Genomic DNA, 26,575 nt, shown 5'->3' with positions numbered 1-26,575 from the left:
ATAAAAAGTCTCATTGGTCAAATGTCTCTACTAGTCTTCTGGAGTTATATATGATTTAGCACTGACTAGAAAATTATTGCCCGTCTTCAACAAGACTCTTAATGCAATTGGCAATTTTGTACCAATCTGTCAAGCTTCGAGATTGTATCAGGACAGTTCCTGGGCTTACTATATTTGATTGACTAGAATGCAATTCCTGATTGAAGACTTAATATGAGTTTTGGGAGTATTTTTAATGAACATCGTCGTGATAATGGCTGGTCTAAACAAAATAAATTAGAACATAAATTTTTAAAGGCCAAAATACATGGTAACCAAGATTTAAATTTCGACAGGATGGCTTTGGAATTTGACTTGAAAAAGGAGGCTCTCTCTCTCTCTGTATTCATCAAAAGTTTTCTTTTATGCAAATATTGCATCAGATCTACTTATAATTAACCTTGAATTATTATTTTTCTGATTTATTTCAGTTTTTTTCTTTTTTTAATTCAATATGGATAATGATTCTAAAAAACTCTCCATAAAATATAAATATTGAAACTACTCTCACTCATAAAGCAATTTTTTCTCATCTCTTCTAAACAAAACAAAAAAGAAATATATTAAGTGATAAAATGAATATAAATTTATACTGTATGATGAAAAACCAAAATATAAAAAATACTAAATATATACATATAAAATTACTATTATTATTAAACAAAAAAAGCAACAAAGTTCTTATAAATATATATTTTAAAACAACAACAAAATTGAATTGCAATTTATTCATTCTAAAACTAAGGTAATAAGCAGCGATAATTAAAAACAAAAAGAAAATAAACACAGCGCAAAACCATAAATATGTATTTGTTCTCTACAAACAAACAAACAAAAAATGGAAAATATTGTGAAAATGAATGATTTTTTAATTATATACAAATCAATTAATAAATAAAATAAATACAAATTAATTATTCGACTACAGTAAAACAAAATAAAAAAACCGTTATATTATTTAACTGTCTGTCTGTTTGTAATTTCCCTTCTCTGTCTCTCAAGCCAAAAACCAAAAACCACAAACAATTCCTTGTGTTTGACACACTCTCTTCCAACTATTATCCACCCAACAAACTCTATCTCTCTCTCTCAATCTACTTCTAACTCTCTACGTTTTTCGATCGTATTTAAATATTTATACTTCATATTTGATATTAAAAACAAACAAAAACCAAACACAAATGACGATGAAGAACAATATTAACTAATAACAAAATAAAATAATAAGAATATTTAAGATACAAGCTTATACTTAAAGGAGAAAATTAACTGGAAATGGTAAAAAAAACAAATACAACTTTTATAAAGATTATTATTAGAGAAACAAAGATAATGCAAATGAATGGCTGGTTGACACAACAACAAAAGTAATCCTTAGCTTCTTGGCTTAGAATGGAAAATAGTATGCTAGCCATGTTAGCAGAGGGTGCGTTAATAGACTTAGCCCTCAATATAATAGGAGAAGGTATTTCCAAATTTAATGGAAACAAAAAATTATTTCAACATTTTTTTATTATAAAGAGAAGTTAAAGTAAATGCAATGTTAACATATATATAAATATATTATTACAACTTTAAAGAAAATATTAAAACAAAAAACAAAAAATAATTATATAATTTTTTAATAAGAAACAAAAGAAAAAATACTGATAAATGAATCTAAGAACAAGCTTCAAAACTTAATCCTCCTATAGACTCCCTCCTTTCCCACAAAAATAAGCAAATATTAAAACAATAAATAATATTAACGAAATGACAGAAGCAAAAAACAAACAAAAAACTTACAAAGTGATTTAGAGTATTTCAGAAAACCACCTAAACTACTCCAAATAAGGTATATTTCTTACATGTTGTTATCAATATATATCCTCACATTTTATCTTTGGACCTGGATCACTTTATAAGTTTTCTGTTTTGCTGTAACATTGTCTAGTGGAAAAATAATTTAATACTTGATAACGTTTACCCACAAACAAATATCGCAAACCTTTATTATTTAATACTATTTACAATTATTATACAGTAAATATATTTGTGTATTTTTATTTCTTGAACATTGTGTATTTTTTATTTTGGATTTTCAACTCAAAATCACTTTGAAAATGCTTCCTAAAAATCAAAAAGTCAAATAAATGAAATACAAAAAAAAAATCTAAACACAACATCGAAAATAAAACCAACACTAATTTTTCCTTTTCCTCTAGCCAAATCAAAATCAACAAAACACGCAATGCAAAAATAAAATTAAAACCAAAAACATGTTTTATTTTTTATTAAATATTCCATAATTTTTCCCAAAATAAGAACAAAATATTTTGTAGTTAGGCAAGAATTAAGAAAATAATAAATATATTGAAGTAAACAAAACAAAAAACACAACAGAGAATATCAACAATTTTAAATTAATAATAAAAAGAAAAATATAAATAATTGTTTTATTAAATTTATTTTCTCTTTCTGTTTCCATTACGTTTTAATAAAAAGAATATATTCAATAACTAACAAATAAAGAAACAAACCAAACTTGTATTGTGTTTTTCCAAAATGGTTTCAATATTGAAAATATTTGCAAAAATAACCAAACCGAATAACAACCAAATCAAATATTTGAGAATCCTATTCCCGAAAAATAAATATGTATATGAAATAATATTACATATTTTTTAATTGTTCTCACTAAACAAAATAACGATTTTTCATGATACTCAATCAAACAACATCCCATACCAAAACAAAAAATTCTAATCTTAAATATTAATATTTTTCTTCCCGTTACTATTAACCAATCCAATTGAAACCACAGATCCAATTTTATTGATTCAAGAATGAAAACAAGAAAATAAAAAAATGAAATGAAAACCAAATGAATTTCCGAAAATATATTAATTATATTATTGCATAAGCAAAAACAACAACAACCGACACAGTTCAAGAACAACCACAAACAAACACATGATTGCTATTTGAAACAAAATAAAAAAAATATTTCGAAAAAATTAAATCATTCTTATAAATTTGTATTATTTTCAATTTTTAAAATGGGCATCGAAATTTGATATAAAAATATAAAATAATTATTTTCATGATATAAAATATATTTTATAGTTTGAATGCCCAATAACCAATGTTGGTTTTTAAGTGCTCAAGAGTTGAAGGGTTCTATGCATAAACACGGTCTATCGTGTAGCTCCATAAAAATGACAAATGTCAAATCGCATGATCTTGGTTGCCATTTGATATCGCCACAACGAAAATTTGCGCAGCCACGAAATGTCTCATACAATAAAGTCATATTCGTTCAAGTTGTTTGGCAGGCAAGATTCATCAATAGAAGACAAAAAAGTCGGTTATCATATGATCATAATGCTCCGAGTTAACGGTATTAGTCACTCCATCGTCGTTTTCGAAGAAGTAAAGTCCAATCTCCTCTGCGGACCAAACCTTGAAATAGATTACCCTTTATATCAAATAAACAACATACTTTAGTAGAACTTTACCTAAACACTGCTATTTGTGTTGTAGTTCCTTCAAGGGTAACGACTATATAGACTATAGTTTCGGATCTCTGGTTCGCATTAGTTCCCTTAGTTTTGTGTTTGGCATCATATGTACGTTACGCTAAGAACTAATCTAACATTTGAATATCGATATGTGGTTACGATGTGTAAGTAATCGATTGTAACGGATTCTGGCTTTAATGACAAATGACCCACGCGGACGATATCGACTGTCAATGTAGTCAATGACAGCCATTAAATATATTTAAAAATAGAAAATAGATGTTTACAATGGAAAACAATTAAGTTCGTGTATTAAAAAAACACTATGTTGATTAATATTATATTCTGGAAGGTTCTGGTTTGGAACATATTCGGTTTTTTTTTTTCAATTATATTCGATGACTATGAACTCAATCGATTTGTATGTCGTTGTTTATAATTCATATTATCGATTAGTAAAAAGTCGATTTACTTATCCCTAATCATAATTTGCCAAGACCTCATTCGTAAACAACACGGTAGTCTCTCTCCCACCTCATTCGTAAACTTTCTCTTATACCACTTTGAGCTCTTCTTTATCGGCCATTTTGTCTTCTCTTCTCATTCGTTAGCAGGTGGAACGTTTTTCATTTTTTCTTCAGTTCATGTTTGTCTTCTCTTCCCATTCGTTAGCAGGTGGAACGCTTTTCATTTGTCTTCAATTCATGTTTGTCTTCTCTTCCCATTCGTTAGCAGGTGGAACGTTTTTCATTTTTTCTTCAGTCCATGTTTGATATATATATAATAAAATAAAAATTAGCGCAAATATTAGTAAACCGTGAACCGTGGTAGTGGCAAGAACAGCACAAAATTATTTTGAAGCAAAAATAAACACACAAGAACAGCAGCTTACTACTTGCAAATAAATAAATCAGAAATAATAAAAATACCAAACATTACATCGGCAACAGAAAATAAATAATTCTGAAATCGGTTATAACGAAACAAAAACACGTAATGCACACGTAGAGAGGGGCGTTGAAGAATAACAAAATACCAAAATTACACACAAGTTAATGGATATTCCTTTTTCAAACAAAACAAGCAATTTGAGAAAAAGATTTCGTAATCCCAAAGAAGAAGAAACAAATTAAAAAGAAACCTGAAGCAATTTTCAATACCAAAAATATTCTCAAAAAAAGTGAAAGTGAAGAAAAATATATTAATTTAAAGGAACGCTTTAAAAGTACACAGAAAAGAAAAAGATTAGACTGACCTCAAAACAGGTGCCTACCAAAAAATAAAATAAAAAAATCATTATTTTTATAACCAAAAAGCCAAGAAGCTCACAAAATTACCAGCAAAATGAATGGATACACAGATATAACCAAATTGGATACACGGTAAGTTTTGGACAGCGGTTGTGGCAGCAGCAGCATAAGGGCGGGGTATTCTATGAAGACAAGTGTGTGTGATGATGTTTGGAAAATCAAGAAAAATCGAATGATTACAATGTCAAATTTGGATATTGAATAATCCAAAATAGTTTTTTTTTCTGTTCAAATGGTTCAATACCAAAAATGTCTTAAATATTTTAAATTTTCTCTTTTATGTGGCCTTTAAATGATTTAGGGAGGGGTATTCGAGTGTTTGCATGTGTGTGAGTTTTTAATTTTATTAACAAAAAATATTTATTGTAAAATCAACAGCTTAGCTTACTGCCACACATTCAAGCGGCTTCAAAGCTAAACACAACCAGTAACCTAACTTTTAGGCCCCCCTCTCATGCTGACTGTCAATGGACTAGTAGTGTAGTTACTACTACACCTGTCCATTTGACTCTGATTGTACACAAACACACTGACACATTCCAAGGCATTTTCCCCCAATAGTATTTTATAAAAGTTTAACTAAAAAAATGCTCCAACCTATCTTCTGAATTCCATTTTTTTTTTTCTGTTAATGAAGTACCACCTATAGTTCCCCACTACCCAGCTACTACCCTCCCTTCCCCATATGCCCACATAAAATCACCGTCATCTGTTCGATACAACAGAAAAAATTGTTGTATTCACCACTAAAGAAAATATCGTACGATACGGAGCGAGGGGAGTAAAGTGGATTGATGAACACATATTCACACATACATGTATCTGGCAAATACACCAAGCAGCTGACGTTGGTTGTCGGCAAACTACCCAGTAAAATTCAACTGGCGTTTTTTTCAATGACTGAGGAGTAGAAATAGACAGACATTTATTTGTAGCTGCAGCAGTTATAGCTAATCATTGATATATGAATGACACAATCGTCTTCAGAGTTTGTCACTAGCTAGCGGAGCATTCAATTCTCACACTTGATCTTTGGGATACTATTGCTAGAAGCCGCCAGCCTCCTCCTCCTCTGATAATGAATGTGAGGTTTAGGAATTCATGTAAATTCTAGCTAGGCACTGATTCATAGAATCAATTATGACAGAATAAACGAACGACGTCACCACACAGATAATGGCCAATACCCTTTCCCCTTGGCAAATAAAAGTGAATTATGTGCATATGACTTTTTTTCTAGAATTGACGAATAAAAAATGAAAACCCCCATTAAGCGGCAGGTTAAGGGGCAAAGAATTGTCCCCCTTTTTGTTTATATAAATTCAAATATATATTTGTCGTCTATTTTCATTTGCAAAATCATTATTAAACTCACGCCACCCGCATTCGGATTGTTGTGTGTATTGAAATGTTTGCTAAAGTGACTCTGTTATGATGATGACGACTACACCACGAGCCGTGCCGGTTGGTATTATTGGTTGATTGGTTCATTTGACTTGGTACAGTAGAGGCCAAGGGAATAGAAATTTTGATGCAAAGCCAGCCACTCGAATGTTTTATGTATCTTTTTTTGTTTGGGATGTTTTGTGTTTCATTTTTGTTGGTGTTTAGGTGTAGAAAGCAGGGAATGTTTGCTGGGATAATGATCTGCTGATTTATGATCTTCTTCAATGCTATGGAATTTTTGTGGGTAATTAAAATTGTTGAACAAAAAAATGTGAAGAGAATTTAAAAAAGAGTTGATTTTAATAGAAATACCTTTATCGTACCCAAATTTACCGAAATTGGCAATAAAAAATATTAGAACAACAATTGTCGGACATTCCACAATAAAAAAACCAATACTTTTCGTGTAGCAAAAAAAAAATAAAATATATGTATCTGTGTGTAGAGGTATTTTGTAAAAGAACTTGGGCAGATTTAAAATGTTTGAATGATATAATGTTATTATTTTTGAAATTATTGGCTTCTCCGTTTAAATAATAATAGACAGCTATTTTTCATAAATAATTTTATTTTATAATACCGGATTAGGTCCCAGACTTTTGATGGGTATTGTAGAAGATAAAATTAGCACCTCTAAAAACCCAGCAACGAAAAATCGTTATCAACATTTTTATAACCAGAGTTTATTTTTATATTACAATGATAGTGTTTTCCAGAATATTATCAGTCATAAATATGTATTTGTTGTTATTGACGGATGTGTCACTCTTTTTTACACTGTAATTGTCCTTTTTTGGTTTCTATACAGAAACAAACACAGACAAGTGATTTCCCCTATTAACTGATTAGAAGAAAAGGGGTAGAATTATTATTTATTTGGTAATTAGTTAAACAGTTATTACTCATAGAAAACGATAAGAAATTCACAATCATGTCAATGTCATTATCATGGGAATGGCAAAACTACAACACTAAACGACAAAAAATAAAGAAACTAAAATCGGCGGGTGTGAAGATACTAAAGACTACATACAGAGTCAATATTTTTCGTTGTTGTTTTTGGGAAAAAACGTCAACTATTTTACATATATGTGTGCTAAAATATACTGGCTTAGTCATCATGTTTTTGTTTTTTGTCATGACAAAAACTATCAATAATGCATAATTTGCAAAAAAAAAAAAAAATACGAAAAACACATTCAAAAGATAATCTTGTTGAGATGGAGGGACATTATTACTTTTAATAGGAATATTTTACATCATAACAAAAATATTTGTGCAATACAAAAATAATTTTTATGACATATTTATTGAAAAATAATAACAACCCAGACCTCCCAAGGTGTTGTTGATAATAATCGTAATTATTTTTTTAATTTGATTGTTGCCATAGAGATGATTGTGATGCTGGACACCAGCTAATATAAATATGAAATATTTTTACATTCCTCCTTAACAACAACAGTTCAGTTTGTTTGCTGGGCATCATCAACATACTTCATAAATAAACAGAAGAAGAAAACCTTCATCTCATTTTTTCACTCTCCTAAACAAGATGGTTGTGTTTGAGAGGAAGGGAGAAATGATGCGTTTGTTATTGTTTATGTTTCACAATCAAATTCAGACAACACAACATAATCATACGATACGTTTACGTTGTATTTCTTTTTTGTTTTGTTTGGGATGGGATAGATGGTAATGATCATGTTTGCCATAATGACGTTTCTAATAATTGTGTTTGATTATTCGTGCTCGTACGACACGACGACGTTTACTACGACTACTACTGTACATGGGCAAAGCCAGCCAAACGACGTCAAACAAGAGTCTGCACTATCTGTAATGGTGGTGGTGGCATGGTATGGCATGATGTTGAAATAAAATCAGGTCAACCACCACCCAATAACAAAAACAAAATAGAAACCACCCCATTTTCAGTTCCACTGTTGGTGTCTTTTTTTTTGCTGTGGCCTTTAAATGTTTGTTTTTGCCAAATATACCACCTTGTGTTTGTTGTGTGGTGGATGTTCTGCCATGCCTCGTGCCACACAAAAAACCCACCTTAAAATCAGCCGATTTTCATGTTGTATTCCTGCTTGGAATAGCGCATGTGCCATTTTGAACAGCTGCCAAATTTCAGTTGTTCTCCTCATACTATGTTTTGTTTTGGATATATCACTGAGTGTGGCAACTCTCGGGCATATTTTGACATTTCGCAAGATGGAGAGAGCTAGAGATTACCGGTTTTTTCCTCCTCTCAAATTAGTCAATAAACTTTTTATATTGTGATTACAGTCAAACGGTGTTATAATGAAATACAATTTTTAATCATTTCAAGAAGTAATATGAGGATAGAATATCATTGGAAATGGGAAAAATAATTTAAAGTAAATTTGCAATAGTTTAATAGATTAATTTATCTGACGTCCATAATTTATAATAGATGTGAGTACCCAATGGAAACATTTCTTTAAAAAGGTAAATGTTTTAAAAATAATATAATTATTATTTTAAATGTCTATTATTTGCTATTACAGAATGGTGGCAATTCAATATACCGGCTCACAAAGTGAAGAATTAGCAGAACACACTGACTTCGATGAATATTAAATGACTCCTGAAAATTTCCGAGAGATATATGACTACCGATTTCATACCAGAAAATTATTGTTTACTAGAGAAACAAACCATTATCAATACCAAGTCCATGGTACAGCATACAGACTCATATATGATTTGAAATTATATCTAAAAATGTCCTTGTTTTTTAGGCTAATATAATATTGATATACCTTTTTAAAGAAAATTGAGTCAAAAATTTACTAATTATTCATAATTGTTGCGACCTAATTTTAAAAATTCCTATAGGCTAACTTTTCAAAGACCTTAATTAAATACAAAATTACTTCCACTTTCATAATTTGTATCAAAATTGTTGATTTAATTATAACACTGTTTGACTGTATTGTATAATACATAATACAACTGTATATAATTGATGTTATTTCTTAAAGATAAAATTTAAAGTTGTGGTCAAAACCATAACATTTTTGTCTGTTCCCATTTTCTTTCTAATCTTAGCTTTAAACAAAATTATTGCAAAATATGGCAGGCAAGCACAGGCACACAATCACCATCATCAGTGGCATTAGCTGACGTCTTATGGTCTGTTTCTCAGTTTATTTTTTGTTTCATGGTTTTACGTTGTTAATATTATGAGGCGACATTAATGATGATGCCAAAAACCAAGAAAAAAGCAATGAAACAAAAAATGTGGCGTGTTTTTTCATGAGATCACATCTGTGCCATGATACGATACGACGGTGGGAACAACACAATGGTGGCCGTAATAAATGAATGAACAAGCGCATGAATAGCTCGGGAATAAGCGGGATAAGATGACTGAATGAATGTCAATCAACTAAATAGCTTTGTGGTTTTATTTTCAGAATGCACTCACTTTCTAGAGACATTTGGAATTTTAGACAAGCATTTTATTTTCACTTAGACCGGTTCTAATTGATTTAAAGTGACTTAGATTAAGTTTTATTCGAGATGCTTTCAAATGATGATGATGAAAGTTTGCATACACAATTCATAGTAATTGCATACCATTGTTGTCTGTCTGTTTGGCTGGCTGACTGCCTGCCTGACTGGCTTTTGTTAAAACGCAATTATATAAATTGTAGGTATATTGTTGTTGTATCAACTAAAAATAGTAGTGCAATTTTGATTCATTCCCTCCCAACACTGATCCTACTGAAAAGCAAAGAAAATTCTGGGCTTCTCCCAATAAAATCATAAATGTGGGAATTGTTGTAAATCATTCAACAATGCGCCGCCTGTGCCATTGTGTAATGAAATTGAAAGCTAATCTTAATTTGTTATACATTTTTTTAATGTATTTACTCTTTATTCAATTAATGAATAAACAATTTAAAAATAAATTCATAAATCCTTTTTAAGCTGCTATCTAACCTCAAAACCATATTAAGCATAATAGGAAATATTTTTTGTTTTTATGCCAATTGCATTCCGCTGCATACCTTGTTATTGTACATCATTTCTCTAGAATAAAAAAAAATTAAAAACAATTTGGAGAAAAGTAATTATTATACGGAAATCATGTTTAATCCAACCAACCATCCATTCATTGTCTTGATTATTATTCATCACGTTCCTGTGTCTACTGTTCTCACTTAATTTAAATATAGCAGCAATTGTGAACATAGGAGGAAGTTGTCAAATAGAAATATTTCTTTGTTAATAGCTGATGAGATAAAATTCCCATAGGCGTTAATTTGAGATCGTGAAAGAAGATATTGTTCTTTGTCGCTTTCTTTTTAAATAAGTTTGAAATTATTGAAATTTTACTTTTGTAGAACATTTCCATTTAGTTGACATTTTGTAGTCCTGTGTAATTTTAGTGTTTATATTAATCCAAATAGCTATGCAAACAAGACCAGACAATTTGTTCTGTTTATTGACGTAAAATGTGCGTCAGAATGAGTAAATGAATTATGTGTGACTCTAATCAATGTTGGTAATAATTAATGTTATCTTTTTTCAGTTTTGTTTTGAAATAAATGTTTGAAATTATAGAGATATACCCAACATTTTCCAAAACAAAACAAAACAATAATGGTTAAAATAATATTTTGGTTAAGGGATAATTAAATAAAAGCAAAACGCTTAGAAGCTCTTAAATATTAAATAAAAGCAAGACGCTTAGAATCTCTTTTATCAAACTTTTTCATATTTGTAATCTTTTTGTTGTAAGAATTGGGTTAATTGAGGACTTTTTGGATATTTATATGAAAATAATAAAATCAATTGTGAACGACCTCTATTTTACTTGTTTTTCTACCCTTAGAATATTTTCCATATTTTCAATAACATACAAACTTTTTTTAAAAAAAAGTAATTATTAACGTTTGCATAAATATTCCATTGTTTTTATTTAACGTTTAGTTTAATTAACATTAAATAATTGAAGAGTTGCCGACTTTAATATGTGTAATTATTATATGTGAAATTGTGATTTTTTGTATCTCCAAAACTTCTGTGTCGCATTATGGCATTTTCCGATGCCAATAAAGATTACCTCATCATAGTAATTCTATTCTCTGTCTAGTTCGACTTATTAGCCAAGTCAAGTTGTCATAAATTGTCAATAGAAAGTAAATATCACACAGTATTTAAATATTAATGTGTATGTCAATATGACTTTTTGTATATGTGTGATTGCTGTACCTCACTCCACCTCCCTTGAATAGGGCACTTATTTTTATTTCCTTTCTGCAATAACTACAAGCAATCACTTCTCAAAGGGAAATCTTAGTTTTTATTTTTTTGTTTGAAAATGTCTACAACGTAATTTTTATTGGATAGTTTACAACGTCATTATCGTTCGAAATCATTGAGCTCTGCTGGCTGACTGGCTAGACGTTGTATGGCCAAGTGTAAATTATATTTAAACATGCTTTACAAAAGAGCGATCGACGGCGGACGATCACGTTGTTAATGCGTGCCATATATGTGAACGTGAGTGTGTACAGCAAGCAAGTATTCCACTTGAAGTAGTTGGTCGGCAGACTGTATGCATGAATGTCAACTTCTGATTGAGCTGCCCTGCCGAGAGAGATATGCCTGACACACGCCGAAATAATAACAAGAACAATTGCTGTGATATGCTCTAGCAGCCAGCTTGCCTGCCTGTTCTGTCTGTCGGTCTTGTAATGCCCTCGCCTGTCCCACTTTATCTGTGCGCATTTTACCCAAATAAAAGAATAAGTGTCAAGGCACTACCTCCTAGATAGTCAGCCACACACAAACATATATTTTCCCCCCGAAGAATATGTATTATCTAATCTACTTATGAAAAAAAGTACCCTTAAAAGTGGGAATTTTTTTAGTCAGAACCCTTAATTTTTTATATGGCTACTTCACTTTGTAATCTTAATTCAATTTTGAAAAATCACTTATCATCATAAAACACAGTCATCAGGTGATAACCATTGTTATAGCATTTTATTGGCCAAATACGTTGGCTTTTGGCCAATAGTACACAAGTGGCATGAGACTTGATACCAAAATAACAATCTAAAAATTCTCTATGTATATAAATAAAGCAATGTTCTGTTTCTTGACTGGTGATTTTGATTTCAAAAATTTGCGTGGCATAACGATAAGCTCGCCTAAGCTGTTATAACTGTTATTTTAACAACGATAAGGCCATAATGAAATGTGTTGCATTTATTTGTTTTATTATTTTTTTTATATCCGAAATCCCACAAGTGTTTGTCTACAAACACAATAATTCATTGTATATATCTTCCATATGGCATAAATTAATTATTTATATATCTATGCAGATAGTTTTGTTTATTTAGCTGAGAAAATGGATTGTGGGTGTAGAGATTTTTTAATTAAAACAAACAGATGAGAGATCGGGAGAGAGAGGGGACGTACAATTATGTAATTGATTATCACTAAATTAAAAGAAGGAAATGAAATCGCATGTAACCACTAAGGAAGTATCAAAATCTAAGAATTTTAGACTACGAATATTAATAAAAGGCATGGACCAAACAAGACTGTTCCTTTATATATTACCCTTGACAATGACTGATTCAAAATATTCCCGATTTTGGTTTATTATGATTTCCTTTCTCCTCAAAATCTTTAATTATACACTGGATTCCATTTATTCCAGAATTTCATATTTTTACTATTCCATTCTTATCTATTTTTTTAATTGAGCCCTAATTAGTTTACTTATGTCACAGGTCTTTGTACCTCTTCATTGTGGCACTTTCCCCATTGTTAGTTTGTTTCTCATATATTGTCTTGTGTCTTTTCTTTCCAACAATTGCCAAGAAAATTACATCAGTAAAGCGTCATCATATGTACAATGTTCCTTCCGCCTTCCAAGGTTATTTGTTGCTGTAGTTGTAGTGTGGCGTTACTACAACCCACAAAATGAACAGACAAAGGCCGGCTCGTCGCTATGTGTACCTTTAAGCCAATCGCTTTTTAAGGCAATGCTGAAAAAATGAGTTGAGACAAGAGCGCACCCACTTTAGGCGAAGAAGGAAGGAACCAATTGGGGGTTGGGGAAATGAATCAAGTGGTTTTGAACTTGGCCCTTAAATATTGTTGTTGTCGTCGTCTCGCGCCATCATTCACTCATTCAATATGCGAGAGTGGTATTGTAAGTTTTCATTTTCAATATTTGTACCCTCTTTCCAACTAAGTTAAAACAAACGAAATAAATTGTCGATATTTGCCCACTCACACTCACGCTCTCCCCACTTTCCTGTTTTGTCGTATGTGTCTCCCTATATTTAAACCAAGCCCCCTTTTGTTATAATAACCCAACTATGCTCTTGAACATTGATGAGTCTAATATTTGGTTATTTGAAAAAAAAAATCAGACAACACCATTGGCATATTTAATTAACTACGGGTTTTAGTTTAAAACACACATTCACATACACATGCATGTGTATATTATATGTTTACTCGTTTAAAACAAGGTTTTTATATATTTTGACAAATTAAGAAAACTGGCCATTGGTTTTTTCAAATAACAAAAAAATATTTAAAATTCAAAACCCACCAAGCACAAAAACTCAATAAAAAATCATGAACACGTTAAGCCAACCCCCAGCCCCGCTTCCACCTTTCAAAAATGCAAAATACATTTAAAATGTTAACTGTTTGGCATTTTGGTGGTCAAAACTTTGGAATTCAAAACGGAGGTTTGTTGGTGTTAACTAAATTTTATGCCAAAAAAAGTACCAAAAACAAAAACCTGCTAACTACTTAGAATGCTGGCATACGATTCTAAATTGTTATTGTCTAACTTATTTTGATCAGCTAGTTTTTTCTCCATCTTCTTTGGGTGTTAATCATATAATGTATTGTCATGATGATTCGTTTAATTCTCAATTCTGGATTCTAACGATATTATATATAGATTTATAAACACGGAAGTTTCTAATACGATTCTTCTTTTTTGTTTTTGTATTTTCCAAACTCATGGCAGACATAAAGACGACGTCTGCTTCTTGTCTTCATATTATTTATGGAATATCATAAATCATTTTTTATATTTATTATGTTGTATTTGTCTTCATCTTATTATGCTAGAAGAGTAGCAATTAAATTGTCAAAATACCAAATTGTCTTATCTGTTATTTCAATGTTTTAATTTTTTATTTTTCTTCATTTTTCAGAAGCTGTTTGCGCCGCATAGCCCGTCATGATGAACTACAATTTTCAAAAGACAGTATTGTCAATGTTATGGAGAAGTTTGTGAAGACGGTTAATGTCATGGATGAAACAATATTAGTTCCATGCAGGCTCATGGACCGACAGGTAAATATCAACACTTTCACACTCCAGAAATGTACTAAATCATATCACACATACACATTTCATGTATTCCAGTTCACAATAATCAAAAATTGATAAGAGGCATTGAGATCTATTTCAAAATATTTGAGTTTTACCCAATTAAATAGTTTTCAAATTGGTTCAAAAGCATGCCCAGAGTCTTGGCCCATTGTAGGGTATTCTCAGTCAAAAACAACTTGAAATAACTAGACCAGAGACCCCCAAAAGTCAAGAAACGTTTTTATTCTTAAAAATTACTCTCATGATCTGATGATGGTATTATATACATATGTGGTTTAAAATTAAGTTTCTAAATAATTTCTAATTTTCACTTATCAAAGTGAAATTATTGCTGTTGCATATGTGACTCAATAGAATTCAATCACCTTGCTTGTCCTCTATTGCACTTCACAAATTCATTACTCATTCATCAATAAACAAAACCCACCATAAATTAAATTTTCTAACCTAAATTTCCATATTTATTTCCCTGTTTCTAATTAGGTGGGTGATAGTACTGATATTATACCAACTCCTGGCAAAGATGTGACCTCCAACCAGCACACACTTCTACCAAATGCCAATGGCAAACGCAAAAATGTCAACTCGAAAAACGTTCATGAATTCCTACATTCTTCAGAGCTATCGAATCTCTACAATGTTTTGAACGCTTTGAAAAACGACCTCTTGTGGACGGGCAAAGATGATTCTGAGGATGATTTGGATGAACAAATGAACAGTTGTTTGCACATCAGTGAAACGTCGAAGACTGAAAATATTTGCAATGCCGCCGCCGCCGCCAATGCCAGCAACAGCACCTCGTCTAAAGGCCACAACAGACGCCCTTCAACCGCTTCAATGGCCTCCATTGCCTCCGTTAGTCAATTGAGCGATTCGGAAAGTGATATCTCCAATGAAAATGATTCTGGCGTTGAATCGGAGAGCAATAAGAACGGCAGCGACGCCAACAGCAGCAGCAGCAGTGAAGATGGTCATGTACAAAAGAAATCAGCCAATGTTGACAAAGCCACCGAATTGGCCAAACGCTGCCGAAGACATTTGAATGGCTTGTATCAGTGCCTGGAACAAATGACAGAAGCCGCCAACTACTTGACTGCACGGTACCAAAGTGATATTGGTGGTAGCGTGTAGGATTTGGTTGAGGGCTGTAAAACATCACCATCATCATAATCATCGTGGGAACCACACTAACACATACACCAACTAACTAAGCTAACCTAAGAAATGGAAACAAAAGAAAAACAAATGCGGGGTTTGGGTTAATTACTTCGCCAATAAATACACACAAGGGGGTTCATGGTTCTAGTTTAGTTCAAATATTAACGTTTTTCTTTTAGTAGATGGTACATTTTTAAAAAATGCATGCTAAAACGAAACAGATACATGGAAACACACAAAAACACAAAATAGGAGCACTTCCGCCCGAAAAGCGGCAGCGCTAAACTGGATATTAATATCTTAAGTTTAGGAGAGTATCATAATTATTTTATAGTTAGTTTAAAATATATAGGTTGAAGATATATTGTAGATGATATTTTTTCGGCAAACGAAAGAAAAAACCCTCAAAAAACAGCAACAAAAGCTTCACAATTTGTAAGTGAGGATTAGAAGCGGGCTAAAAGTAAAAACCAATCAGACAAAATAAACAATTCTATAACAACAAACATCAGAAACTCAAAATACACTAGTAAATACAGTAGATTTTTTGTTTTTTTTAAAATACCGCCGACTTTACGTTGAAAGAAAGAAATACGCTTTTGAGCCTATGTCAAGGTCAAGGTTAGCAGTTGCATAACTCAAAATCATTTCATTATTTGATGATGAAATCATTTTTTGTTTATGACAACATTCGGATATAGCGAACATTGTTTATCCTTTTGGAGGTGTTTTTTAACACATGAAATCTACTGTTTATTTGAAGACAAAACTAAACCTTTCCCACATTCCCTCAAAGGGAAAAAACGACCCACAATATAACCGTACTTTTAGCAGCTAAACTTGTTTGAAATCCAACTCAAAATACAAAATACAAATGTGATGTTAATTTTGCATGCATTAAAACAAAAATGAATTCAAAACATTACCTTTGTATTCATTTTTCTCATATACATATTTTGGTTTTCAAACTATACAATACTGAGACTGACCGACCGACCACTCAGAAACAACTACAACAAACATTCGTTCGTTCGTTTAAAAGCTAGTCTTTAATTACAAAAACAATAATCTCGATAGCATTCCTCACTTCTTATTTTTTTTTTTTTTTAATTTTGTTGTTTTCGGTTTTTTTTTATAAAAAAGTTAAGGCTGTTTGGGTTTTTTTAATACTTTTGTGTGTTTCTTCTTTGTGATCATGAATCGCTGCTGCTTAGTAGAGTTAAAGCAAAATAAAACAAGAAAAGTAAACACCTCTTAGAGTTGTATTTAAGGCAAACGAGTAAAGCACCAATATTGCACCAAAAACCGCTTACCTTATGGTCGATTGTGAACAGCAATCAATGTTGAAAAGCTGTAATGGCAGTTAAAGTTTGTTGAAAGTTATTACAAATGTCATTTAAAGCTCCATATTTGACATTCACAATCGACAACACGAAAAACACAATTCTCTGAGTTCAATATGTACTATGTAAATGTTGTTGTTTACTTTTAAGTGTTTTAGTTTTTGGTTTTCGATCGAGAAAAGTTTCAACAAATTTTATTTTGAAATTCTCTTCCTCTCCCCCCTTGAAAAAAGACAAGTTATACTTTCTTATTATTGTGGGAATTTGTTAATTGAAATTTGTTAAAATTTTTCTCCGAAAGAAAACATGTGAAGGGAAAGTGAAATGGTTATTTTGTTATAGCCATAGTTTGTAACATTTTTAGTCATGAAAGAAAGGTTTTTATAAAAAATTTAGTCGTTGACGTTGTCTTTGAAAAGAGGAATAAAAGATATCAAACACACACACACACACGCGAAGAGACAAAGTAAAGAAATCAAATTTCTTTATTTTTTCAATAAAACAAAACAAACAAAAAACTAATAGCTTGTTGTGTAAATGATCAATATTTTTTTGTAAATTTTCTTTTATTCCCAACCCTAAAAAATTAATTGGCTTTAATATTGTATTTTGTTTTATAAATTTTTTAATAATATTTTTTGGTAAAGATTTAATTTTTTTCAAGAAAAAATTCTTAGATTTTATTAAAAAAAATATTATTAACAAACAATAATACAACACAAAAAAACTCTAAGTTATTCGATTATATTCTCTTTTTTGTTGTTGTAAAAAAGTGAACAATTTTTTTATATATATAATTTGTATAATAATAAAAAAGGAACAATGATTTATTATATAATATTATTATTATAATTTGTATGTAATTGTATGTATTTATGTCTGTAACAATAGTTATAATACAAAAACAAAACAAAAGTTGTATTTAATTGAAAACAAACAAAAAAACATGAATCAAACCAAACTCTATGTACAATTATTTTTTTCCAAATATTAAAAATAAATCATAAACATATATCGTGAAATTACAAAAAAAACAATCCACTTGTCTTTTCTTTTTCTCCTTCTTTATCATAACAAAATTTTACAAAGTATTGTTAAGTGATTGCTGTTGGGTTGCCATGTGCAAAAAATGAAGAGAATGCTGGGTATTTGATGTTAATCGCTTAACAACAAACAGAATTATATATATTTGTATATGGAAAGACATTTTCAACTCAATTATTGATTGCACTTGATAACAAATTATATACGTCTTTAAAATTTTATAAAAATCGAAGGCATACTACTGAGACTTTAACTGGTATTAATTTTATTGCCTGATATACATTGAATTAAAAATATAATTTCGATTTGATTTAAGCAAGTGTATTTCAAAGAAATATTTCCATATTCCAAAATAATATGAATCTAGTGAATTAAAAGAACTGGAAGCAGACAAATCGTCTGTTAAATTTAAAAACCGGTTACAATAATAACTTTAAAGGCACTTGTTCGTGTCAATAGCTTACATTTTAATAAACATATTAATTTGCCTTTCATAAAAATTAAGTAAAATTTATTGTAGGTGGATGATAAAATGCCATGACTTCTCAGTTGCAGTTTTTGAGAAGACTGCGTAGTGCAAAAATTTCAGCAAAATGTTGAACATTTTGTTTGGGAGATCCCATAAGGTGTGGAACGATGGATCCAATCGTCGAACTTGTTTTGAAAGAAATATAACGATTAGCATATTTTGTATCCATACAATTGTTATTTGTTTAACAAATATTAACAATGTTTACCCAGATAGAATGAACCGATGGGTTCTCTCTTTGAAGTTGAATTAGAGTTGGTAAAAATTTGAAATTTTCTCCTCTTTGTGGGGAGGTACTAGAAGGAATGCGCTGATAGGTCCCATCTTCAAGCAATATACATACAGGCTTTGTAAAAATATTACATTGTGAAAAGTTTAGTTCAAATCGGATAGTCCGTTCGCATAATATTACAGAATTCATTTCAGCAAATTTTTGATAATTTTGTGTGGCAGGTATGCTTATTAGGGTACGTCATTCTAAGCTCAATTCAATACGTTATGCAAAATTTCGTATAAATTTAACAAAAAATAGTTGATATTTAAAATTTCTTTGAAATTTTACATAATGCCCATTATCTCTTATATAAAATAAGTTTATATATTTATTGCCAGTATAGAATAAAACTTTAGAATTTCCTCGAACCATTTGTGCAAGATTTATGAAAATCGGCTTAGTAGTTCCCGAGTTATTTGCATTTGAATTCAACAATGATCCAAAATATACCTACTGTTTGGTGCTGGGCGCCTATTACCTGAAAATGAAAAACCACACAAAAATGGATGTTTTAAAAACGGCAATTTTACTTTCAGAATGGCTGCTGGTTTGTAATGAAAATTCTAGCATACTTTTAGGTCAAACGCAGTCTTTACACAAAATCGTCAAACCTTTTTAAAATTTGTTAATCCAATTGGACACATAATACGCATATCGTAATATTTCTTTCAAAGGTCGAAGATAAGATACATTGATCCAGTCCTTCTGTTACCTCTCATACAATGTAATATCCCATAATTTGTAAACCCAATTTTGAAACTCCAACTTCATTTTCAAGGTCAAAAATTATAGGAAAACAAATGAGGTTTAAATTTTTGAATAATCGATTTTCGCATTTACCCATTCAATAGATGGCGCTGATGACAAGTGTTTGTCAAATGTCGTTATTTCAGATTTTTCATAACTTTTGAATGCGTAATGATACAAAAATAATTCGAATGGAATTAATAGCTTAGAACATATACTCTGTTGTTGGACAGAGCGACAAATGCTTGTCAGTATATCTGTCAGCTTTCTAAATGCCTTTTCCTTCTTCCAATGTGGATCAGAAATAAACAGAAAGCTGGTTAGAATCAGTTACTTCGAAATTGTCATTATCTTCATTTTTTTAATCTATATATCTAATACTTACGTAATAAATTATCCGCAATAGCCAATAATTATATTAGCTTAGATTACAAATTAAAGTAATAAAAGTTTTGATTGTTTTTATTTCCAAATAGATCTTAGAATATTCATGGCTTTTGTTATTTAAATTATTAACCAAAAATTGGAATTTTTAATTCACAAAATTGAAATTTAAATTATCAGACATTACTTATTGGAATTTTAAAGAAGTATTTATTTGTTCGAAAAAGTTCTTTCTAAAAAATGGAACTGTTCTCGGTGTTTCCAATTTTTGGTTGTTTTTTTTGAAATTAATTAATTTCTATTCAATGTTTGTTTTTTTATTTCGCTATTATCAAATTAAATTTTTACAGTTTGTTCTTCAGTCGAACAGTGTAAAAATGTATGGAAATTTTTGTTTTGTTTAAATTTCTTTTCAAAAAGAAATATCTTGGGTTGAATATACTTTTATTTTATTTCACGTTTTTACCGGTTTCTTTGTCATTATTATTACCATTAGATAAGCCTCCTATGAACAATTCAAGTGTCTGGAAAAAATAAAAGCAACAATAAAAACAAAAACTAAAAGAAAGCAAGAACAAACCACTTGTCGGCTTTTTCCTATTCCTATTTAATTGGCGAACTGAAGTGTGCCCCTTTTGATGTTATCTTTGGCTAGGAACGTGTGTGGGTATATTAGGGTGGTACGATGCTGAAAAATAAGAAAAACTTATATATTTTGTGTAAAGAATTGGGCTGTAGTTAGGAGACAATATACCCATAATTTATTTAGAGCAGCATCAGTCAAAGCATCACACGCGTGCTCTCTCTGAGAGTAATTTCTATGTAAAAAACACAAAATAGCGGTCCCAAATTAAAGCCCTGCTTTGATTTTGTTGAGTAATAATTCAGATTTTCTTAGTTTTATTACTAATTCCAATTTCGTTGTTAGGTTTGTTTAGGCCCTCCCTCCAAAAATAATATTTAATGTATTTTATGAGTCAAAATTAAATGACTCTCTTTCAATTTAATTCTTTTTAAACTTATAACAAATTACACCCTAATATCGAAATGAACACAAGTACAAATGTACGAGTACGTTAGTTATATCAAATGAGAAATATCGTATGACAATTGCTATAAAGCTTCCCTCGCAACAACAATTTTTTTTTCAGCAAATTCAGACTATATTTGGCTACTGGGTAAACATACAGCCAATGGACGAATGGAATATTCTTGGCAATCGTTGGCTACTTTCGACAAAGATAAGAGCATAACATGAGCTACATACATGAATGAATGTTGTATGTGCGTACATACATATGCATATATAAATAGGCCATTGGGTTCGTGTCAAATATTTTATTATTATTACCATAATTCGATTTTCGGTGTGGGGCCCTCCAATCATTAGCCATTTCCTGAATGGCTTGTAAATTTTTGATGAAAGTCTCCCGTATACAAATTAAGGTGAAAAGGTAAGCGGTAATTAAGGGTGGTGTGATATACTTAATATATATGTATGTATATAATAGTATGAATGTACATATGTGTGTCTTTAGGTAGCTGCAATAAATGACGCAAACATAGATTTTTGTAATAATCCAAAAGATATTTCCAGATTGTTAGAACATTATTGTGACGCATATTGGGCAATATTTCAGATTTTTATAATGAAACATATATTAGTTATAGATAAATAACATAAACTATCTACAAATTATAAGTAATTGTAATTATATACGTATATATTTCAAGAAGCGACCATAAGCATGCATAATTTTAAATACGCTATGCAACAAATTGGAGCTAATAGTCTAGTAGGTAGAAAATTCCTTATAAGCATAAAAATAAACATTTTGAGATACGATGTGATTAATTTTTTTTTAACATATCGCTCTATTAACACAGAATAGGTGACAAGGGCAGATGTTTGTCTTTGTTATAGAATCGGCAAAAGTTATTTTCAAAACCTTTTTATGGTGACAATTTCAAAACCTATCTTTCTAAATAATTTTTTACATACAAATACACTTTTCATAATATCTGCAATACAAACAAGTTGTGGCGAAAGAAATGAGGTATGCCTATTCTAAGATCGTGTCGTCGTGGAGAATGATTCAAGTCAGGCACATCAGTATTTTATTTAATTTGAAGTTTTACATATTTTTGTTATATTTATATAACCTTTGTTTTATAAATATTGTCCCGAATATAACGAAACATGGTTGAAAGACATTATCTCCGCAGAAAGTAATAGTTCATTGGCAGGTGGGTTGGGTATCACAGTGCTTAAACCATTTTTTAATTATCTGTTAGGATATCTCTTTCCGAAATAGGCCTTTTTATTAAAAAAATTATTTTTATAAAAAAATTATATGCGAGAATTTTTTAAAAATATATTCTTATAATATATTCTTAAGGTGTCGATTACTATAAAATATTCCTTCAGGCTGAATTCGTTCTGACTATTTCTTCAAGCGCCGATTGTTTATTTTCAAATAATTCCACAACTAACATTTTCCAGCATAATGGGAGCAGTCACCGTTTGTAAGAACATTTGTTTAACGATTAGTAGAACAGTCATGGTGATTTTTTTAGAAATTCTTTTATTTCAAGGTCCACCAAAGCCATTATGTTGAGATCTTTGAAATGCATTTCCTGATATGAACCGCAAATGTTGCTCCGAATTTCAATCCTGGTACATGTTACGAAGCTAAAAGCCTGCAGTTTGTCAATCAGTTCATTTCTCTAACTACCTGGTCTGGATGCCTGGTATGTTTAAGCAATTTCCGAAAGAGGATGCCCACTAACTTTAAGCCGAACTTTATCATTATTATTAATTCTCGTACACTGTTATGGATGCCTGGCATGTTTTAGCAATTTCCGAAAGAAGAAGATACCCACTCCTAACTTTAAGCCTAACTTCATCATCATTATTTCCCTTACACAACTATAGAAATACTATTAAGTAGGTAGTGTATGTAGTTTGTTTATATCTTTATGCACTTTATTAAAAAATCACAAATAAAAACTTAAAAACAAAAGCCAAAAATGTTTTTGATTTTTATGGACGTCTACATAATCTGTTAGTGGGGGTTCTCAATATTACATTCTTAGTTAGTATATAATTGCAAAACAGTCACTATCCTGGTTCCCAATGCATTTAAAAAAAATCCCAAACATTTTGTGCATTTTTGGGCAAAGTTCAGAAAAGTACCAGGCGCGCAGAATAAAATAGCAAGTTTCCCGGAAAAAAAAAATCGAGCGCCTAAAAGTATGCTACAAATTTTGTAATTTCCCTATATGGTGTTGCCAGATGCAATTTTTTACATTTTTTTGGCGGGTTACTATCTAATTTATTCTGGGCGCCTGGTATTTTTGTGAAATTTGCCCAAAAATGCACAAAACCAGGCGAAAAAAATGTGACGTCATCACATAAATATATGTCGCATATGTAGGCGGAAGAAGGGCATGTATACTTACCACATTTGTGTCCGTAAATAAAAATAAACAATATTTTTAGTAAATATGCTTTTTTTCATTTTTATTAAATATTCTTTATAAAAAAGTATATACATACATTTAAAAAATATATAAAATATTAGTTTTAATAATTAATTTCTTAAAAACTTAAACGACTTAATTGGTTGGTCTATATTGTATTGCAATCCTTCGTTGTAGAATTTTATGATTGAGAGAACAGGATAATTCCAAAAAATTTAATTATTGTCATCATACGGAAATCCATATGCAGCATACATGCGCATTTTGTATAATTCCTTCTAACCATTTGTGCAAAATTTTTGAAAATCGATTTCGCTGATTTATTTGCATTTGAATTCAATGATGTTATACTTATTGATCGGTACTGGGCATCTATTACTTGAAAATGAAGATTCCAAGAAAACTGTTATTTTCCGTTAATGTGGCAACTCTGTCAAATACCAATATAAGAAGAGACTAATCTATGAAATAGTTGTTTGTTTTGAAAGTCGTTCAAGTCCATTTTAGGTTGTGATAATAATCTTGGTTTTCTAGACGAGTTTACGAAACATATTACGTAATATATTCTACCATGTTTTAGGGCACAATGCCACAAACAAAATAATACCACTTAATAATATTTGTTTTGAAATTTCTTCCGGAACCACCAAAGCCATTATGTTGAGATCTTTGTATGTATTTCCTGATGTGAACCCCAATTGTTGATCCGAATTTCAATCCTGGTACATGGTACGGATCTGAAAGCCTGCAGTTTGTCAATTAGTTTATTATTCTAACTACCTGTTCTGAATGCCTGGTATGTTTGAGCAATTTCCGAAAGAAGAAACCCACTCCAAACTTTAAGCCGAACTTTATCATCATTATTTCTCGTACACTGTTGTGGATGCCTGGTATGTTTGAGCAATTTCCGAAATAAGGTTTTTTTTAATTTTTAATACGATTGCTAAAATGCGATGCTTACAAAACGGAATAATTTAAGAAAACAAGTTTTTTTGGTTTTACACCGTCGAAATTCACGTAAAACAGCAAAAAGGAAATATGGAAATGAAATTATTGCATTTGAAATCCCATAGGCTGTTGTGGTGTGATTAATATTACATAATAAAAAATATTTAAATTTTGATTGGGGAATTTAAACATAAATATTTTTTAAGTCGCATATTTAATTTTAGCCAGTGCCAATTCTAGGTCTTACCTGTTTTTTTTATATTTTATTAGCTTATATTATCAACACTGCGAAGATCATCGAGAGCTTTAGTATTTGAAAAATGAAATGAATATTTCCTTAAAATTCAATAATACGAATCAAGAAACTCTCCAAGGTTATTGTCATTCTCCGTCGATTCGTTCGATTTTGTATGGAAAAGTAAAAAAATATACAAAGAATTTCCTTGTTTCGGATAACGAAGGTCTTCTGCTTCTTCAGTAATTATCTGCTGATTTTTACTATTTCTTTTCATGGAGATTCTAAATACAAAATGTCAAATGTGTTTTAGAAGATCTGCCAAAATATTTCCGCAAAAACATGTCGGCGATTTCTGAATTAAGCTTTAAGCCAAATGTTTAAGAGAAGAGAGGTTAAAAGAAATCGAAAAAACCCCCCAAAACAGTTAAGAGAAAACGAAGAAAATAATTTGTTTATTAAAAAAATAATAATAAACAAAACGGAAGTAAAATATTAAAAATTATGACTATAACGAACCACAAGTACGGGTCTTGGTGAATGGATGGATGGTTGCATTTGACCCCTGATTAGTCGTTGAAATTAAAACTCAATGTTGTTGTCTTTTTTGCTATTCTGTTTTAATTAATTATTTGGTGACCTTAAATGATTGGATAACTTTTTCATATAACAGTATCGACGATAATCGTCTACCATAAAATTTGCTTATTTGCATACACTCGTATTGTTTTGTGTTAATAAGACTTGAGAAAGTTTTTTGTGTGTTTTTTATAATTTATTCGCAGATTTTTTCTGGATACATATTTTTGAATATTCATTTTCTATTCTAATTCAATAATAAAGCTATGTAAATTACATACGACATGTGATTTTGGACTTTTGCAAGTCATCGAGCTTAAGTATTTTAGGTCGTAAATAAAACGCCCATTTTATATAAATTCAAAAATTATCGCTTCAATAAAATTGAATGTTTAATGCTAATCGAAGATATTAAGTTGTTACAATATACTAATATTTGTCCGGTTAGGATTTCAACAGACAGACATGAATAAAACGAAATTAAACTTAAGCTGAACTTTAATATAGACATTATATATTGAGTCTATACCATAGTGATTGGCATTGAGATATCTGATCGTAAAAAAACTTCTCAGGAGCTCTTTAGTATGGAATCTAAAATCTTGACACAAATATAAAAGTTTTTTTATAAACCTTATATATCTTACACGTAACCCTATTTCCGTGTATTTTAATTTTTTCTATAAATAATTCCTGCTTATAGAATATTCCTCCTCGATAAGATGACTCTACTAAACACATGCCAGTATCGTTCTGAAGTCAGTCATAATTTTCTTATTTCGAACATAAACAATTGAACCCAAATCATGTTGCAAAGAACATGGCTAGACATGTGTTGTGAATGTCAAACATGAAACACAAGCAAATAATTGAACAACAAATTAAAAGAAATAAATTGCGTATTCAGTTATTTCGCCATAAGCTTGAAGGATTTTAGTAAGGACATCCAATGATATGTCGAGATATCCTTTAAACGGGGATACAAGTGATAACAGCCTTGTGTACGGTCATTGTTCTTCGTCTAGGTACCAACGGTAGTACTTTGTTACAAGAAAAGTCCTTTTGAATATTAAAGCAATTGGTAAGTATATTAAAAACACAGAAGGAAAAATTTCACTAATTCTGAGTTCATATC

The 26,575-nt window shown here is 30.5% G+C and overlaps 2 protein-coding genes across 4 annotated transcripts in view; one reads left to right on the top strand and one right to left on the bottom strand.

Annotated features, from left to right (window-relative positions):
* The window catches only part of LOC133336437 (protein lifeguard 1), a 307,141-nt gene that overhangs the window by 97,977 nt on the left and 182,589 nt on the right, over nt 1-26,575 (bottom strand). The gene's annotated exons all lie outside the window — the stretch shown is intronic.
* LOC133336450 (uncharacterized) lies at nt 4,772-15,904 on the top strand. 2 transcript variants are annotated; one of them, XM_061544748.1, is made up of 3 exons: nt 4,772-4,921; nt 14,539-14,677; nt 15,200-15,904. In XM_061544748.1, exons 1-3 carry the CDS (start codon nt 4,884-4,886, stop codon nt 15,845-15,847), a joined length of 825 nt encoding a protein of 274 aa, XP_061400732.1. In that variant the 5' UTR covers nt 4,772-4,883; the 3' UTR covers nt 15,848-15,904. The 2 variants fall into 2 exon arrangements, with proteins under 2 accessions (XP_061400732.1, XP_061400731.1); XM_061544747.1 differs by having other exon boundaries at nt 14,536-14,677.

Source organism: Musca vetustissima, unplaced genomic scaffold (genome assembly GCF_032173495.1).
Source record: "Musca vetustissima isolate MV318-11 ecotype Yass unplaced genomic scaffold, APGP_CSIRO_Mvet_v1 utg4709, whole genome shotgun sequence".
NCBI classification, from domain to species: Eukaryota; Metazoa; Arthropoda; class Insecta; order Diptera; family Muscidae; genus Musca; species Musca vetustissima.
Note: the sequence above shows the minus strand (reverse complement) of the source record. Positions and strands in the feature narration are given on the sequence as shown.

Excerpts from the sequence above, each read along its gene's own strand:
- LOC133336450 (XM_061544747.1), top strand. The coding sequence starts at position 4,884 with ATGAATGGATACACAGATATAACCAAATTGGATACACG. Across the intron at positions 4,922-14,535 it reads ATAACCAAATTGGATACACG|AAGCTGTTTGCGCCGCATAG; the intron begins GTAAGTTTTGGA and ends TTCATTTTTCAG. Across the intron at positions 14,678-15,199 it reads GCAGGCTCATGGACCGACAG|GTGGGTGATAGTACTGATAT; the intron begins GTAAATATCAAC and ends GTTTCTAATTAG.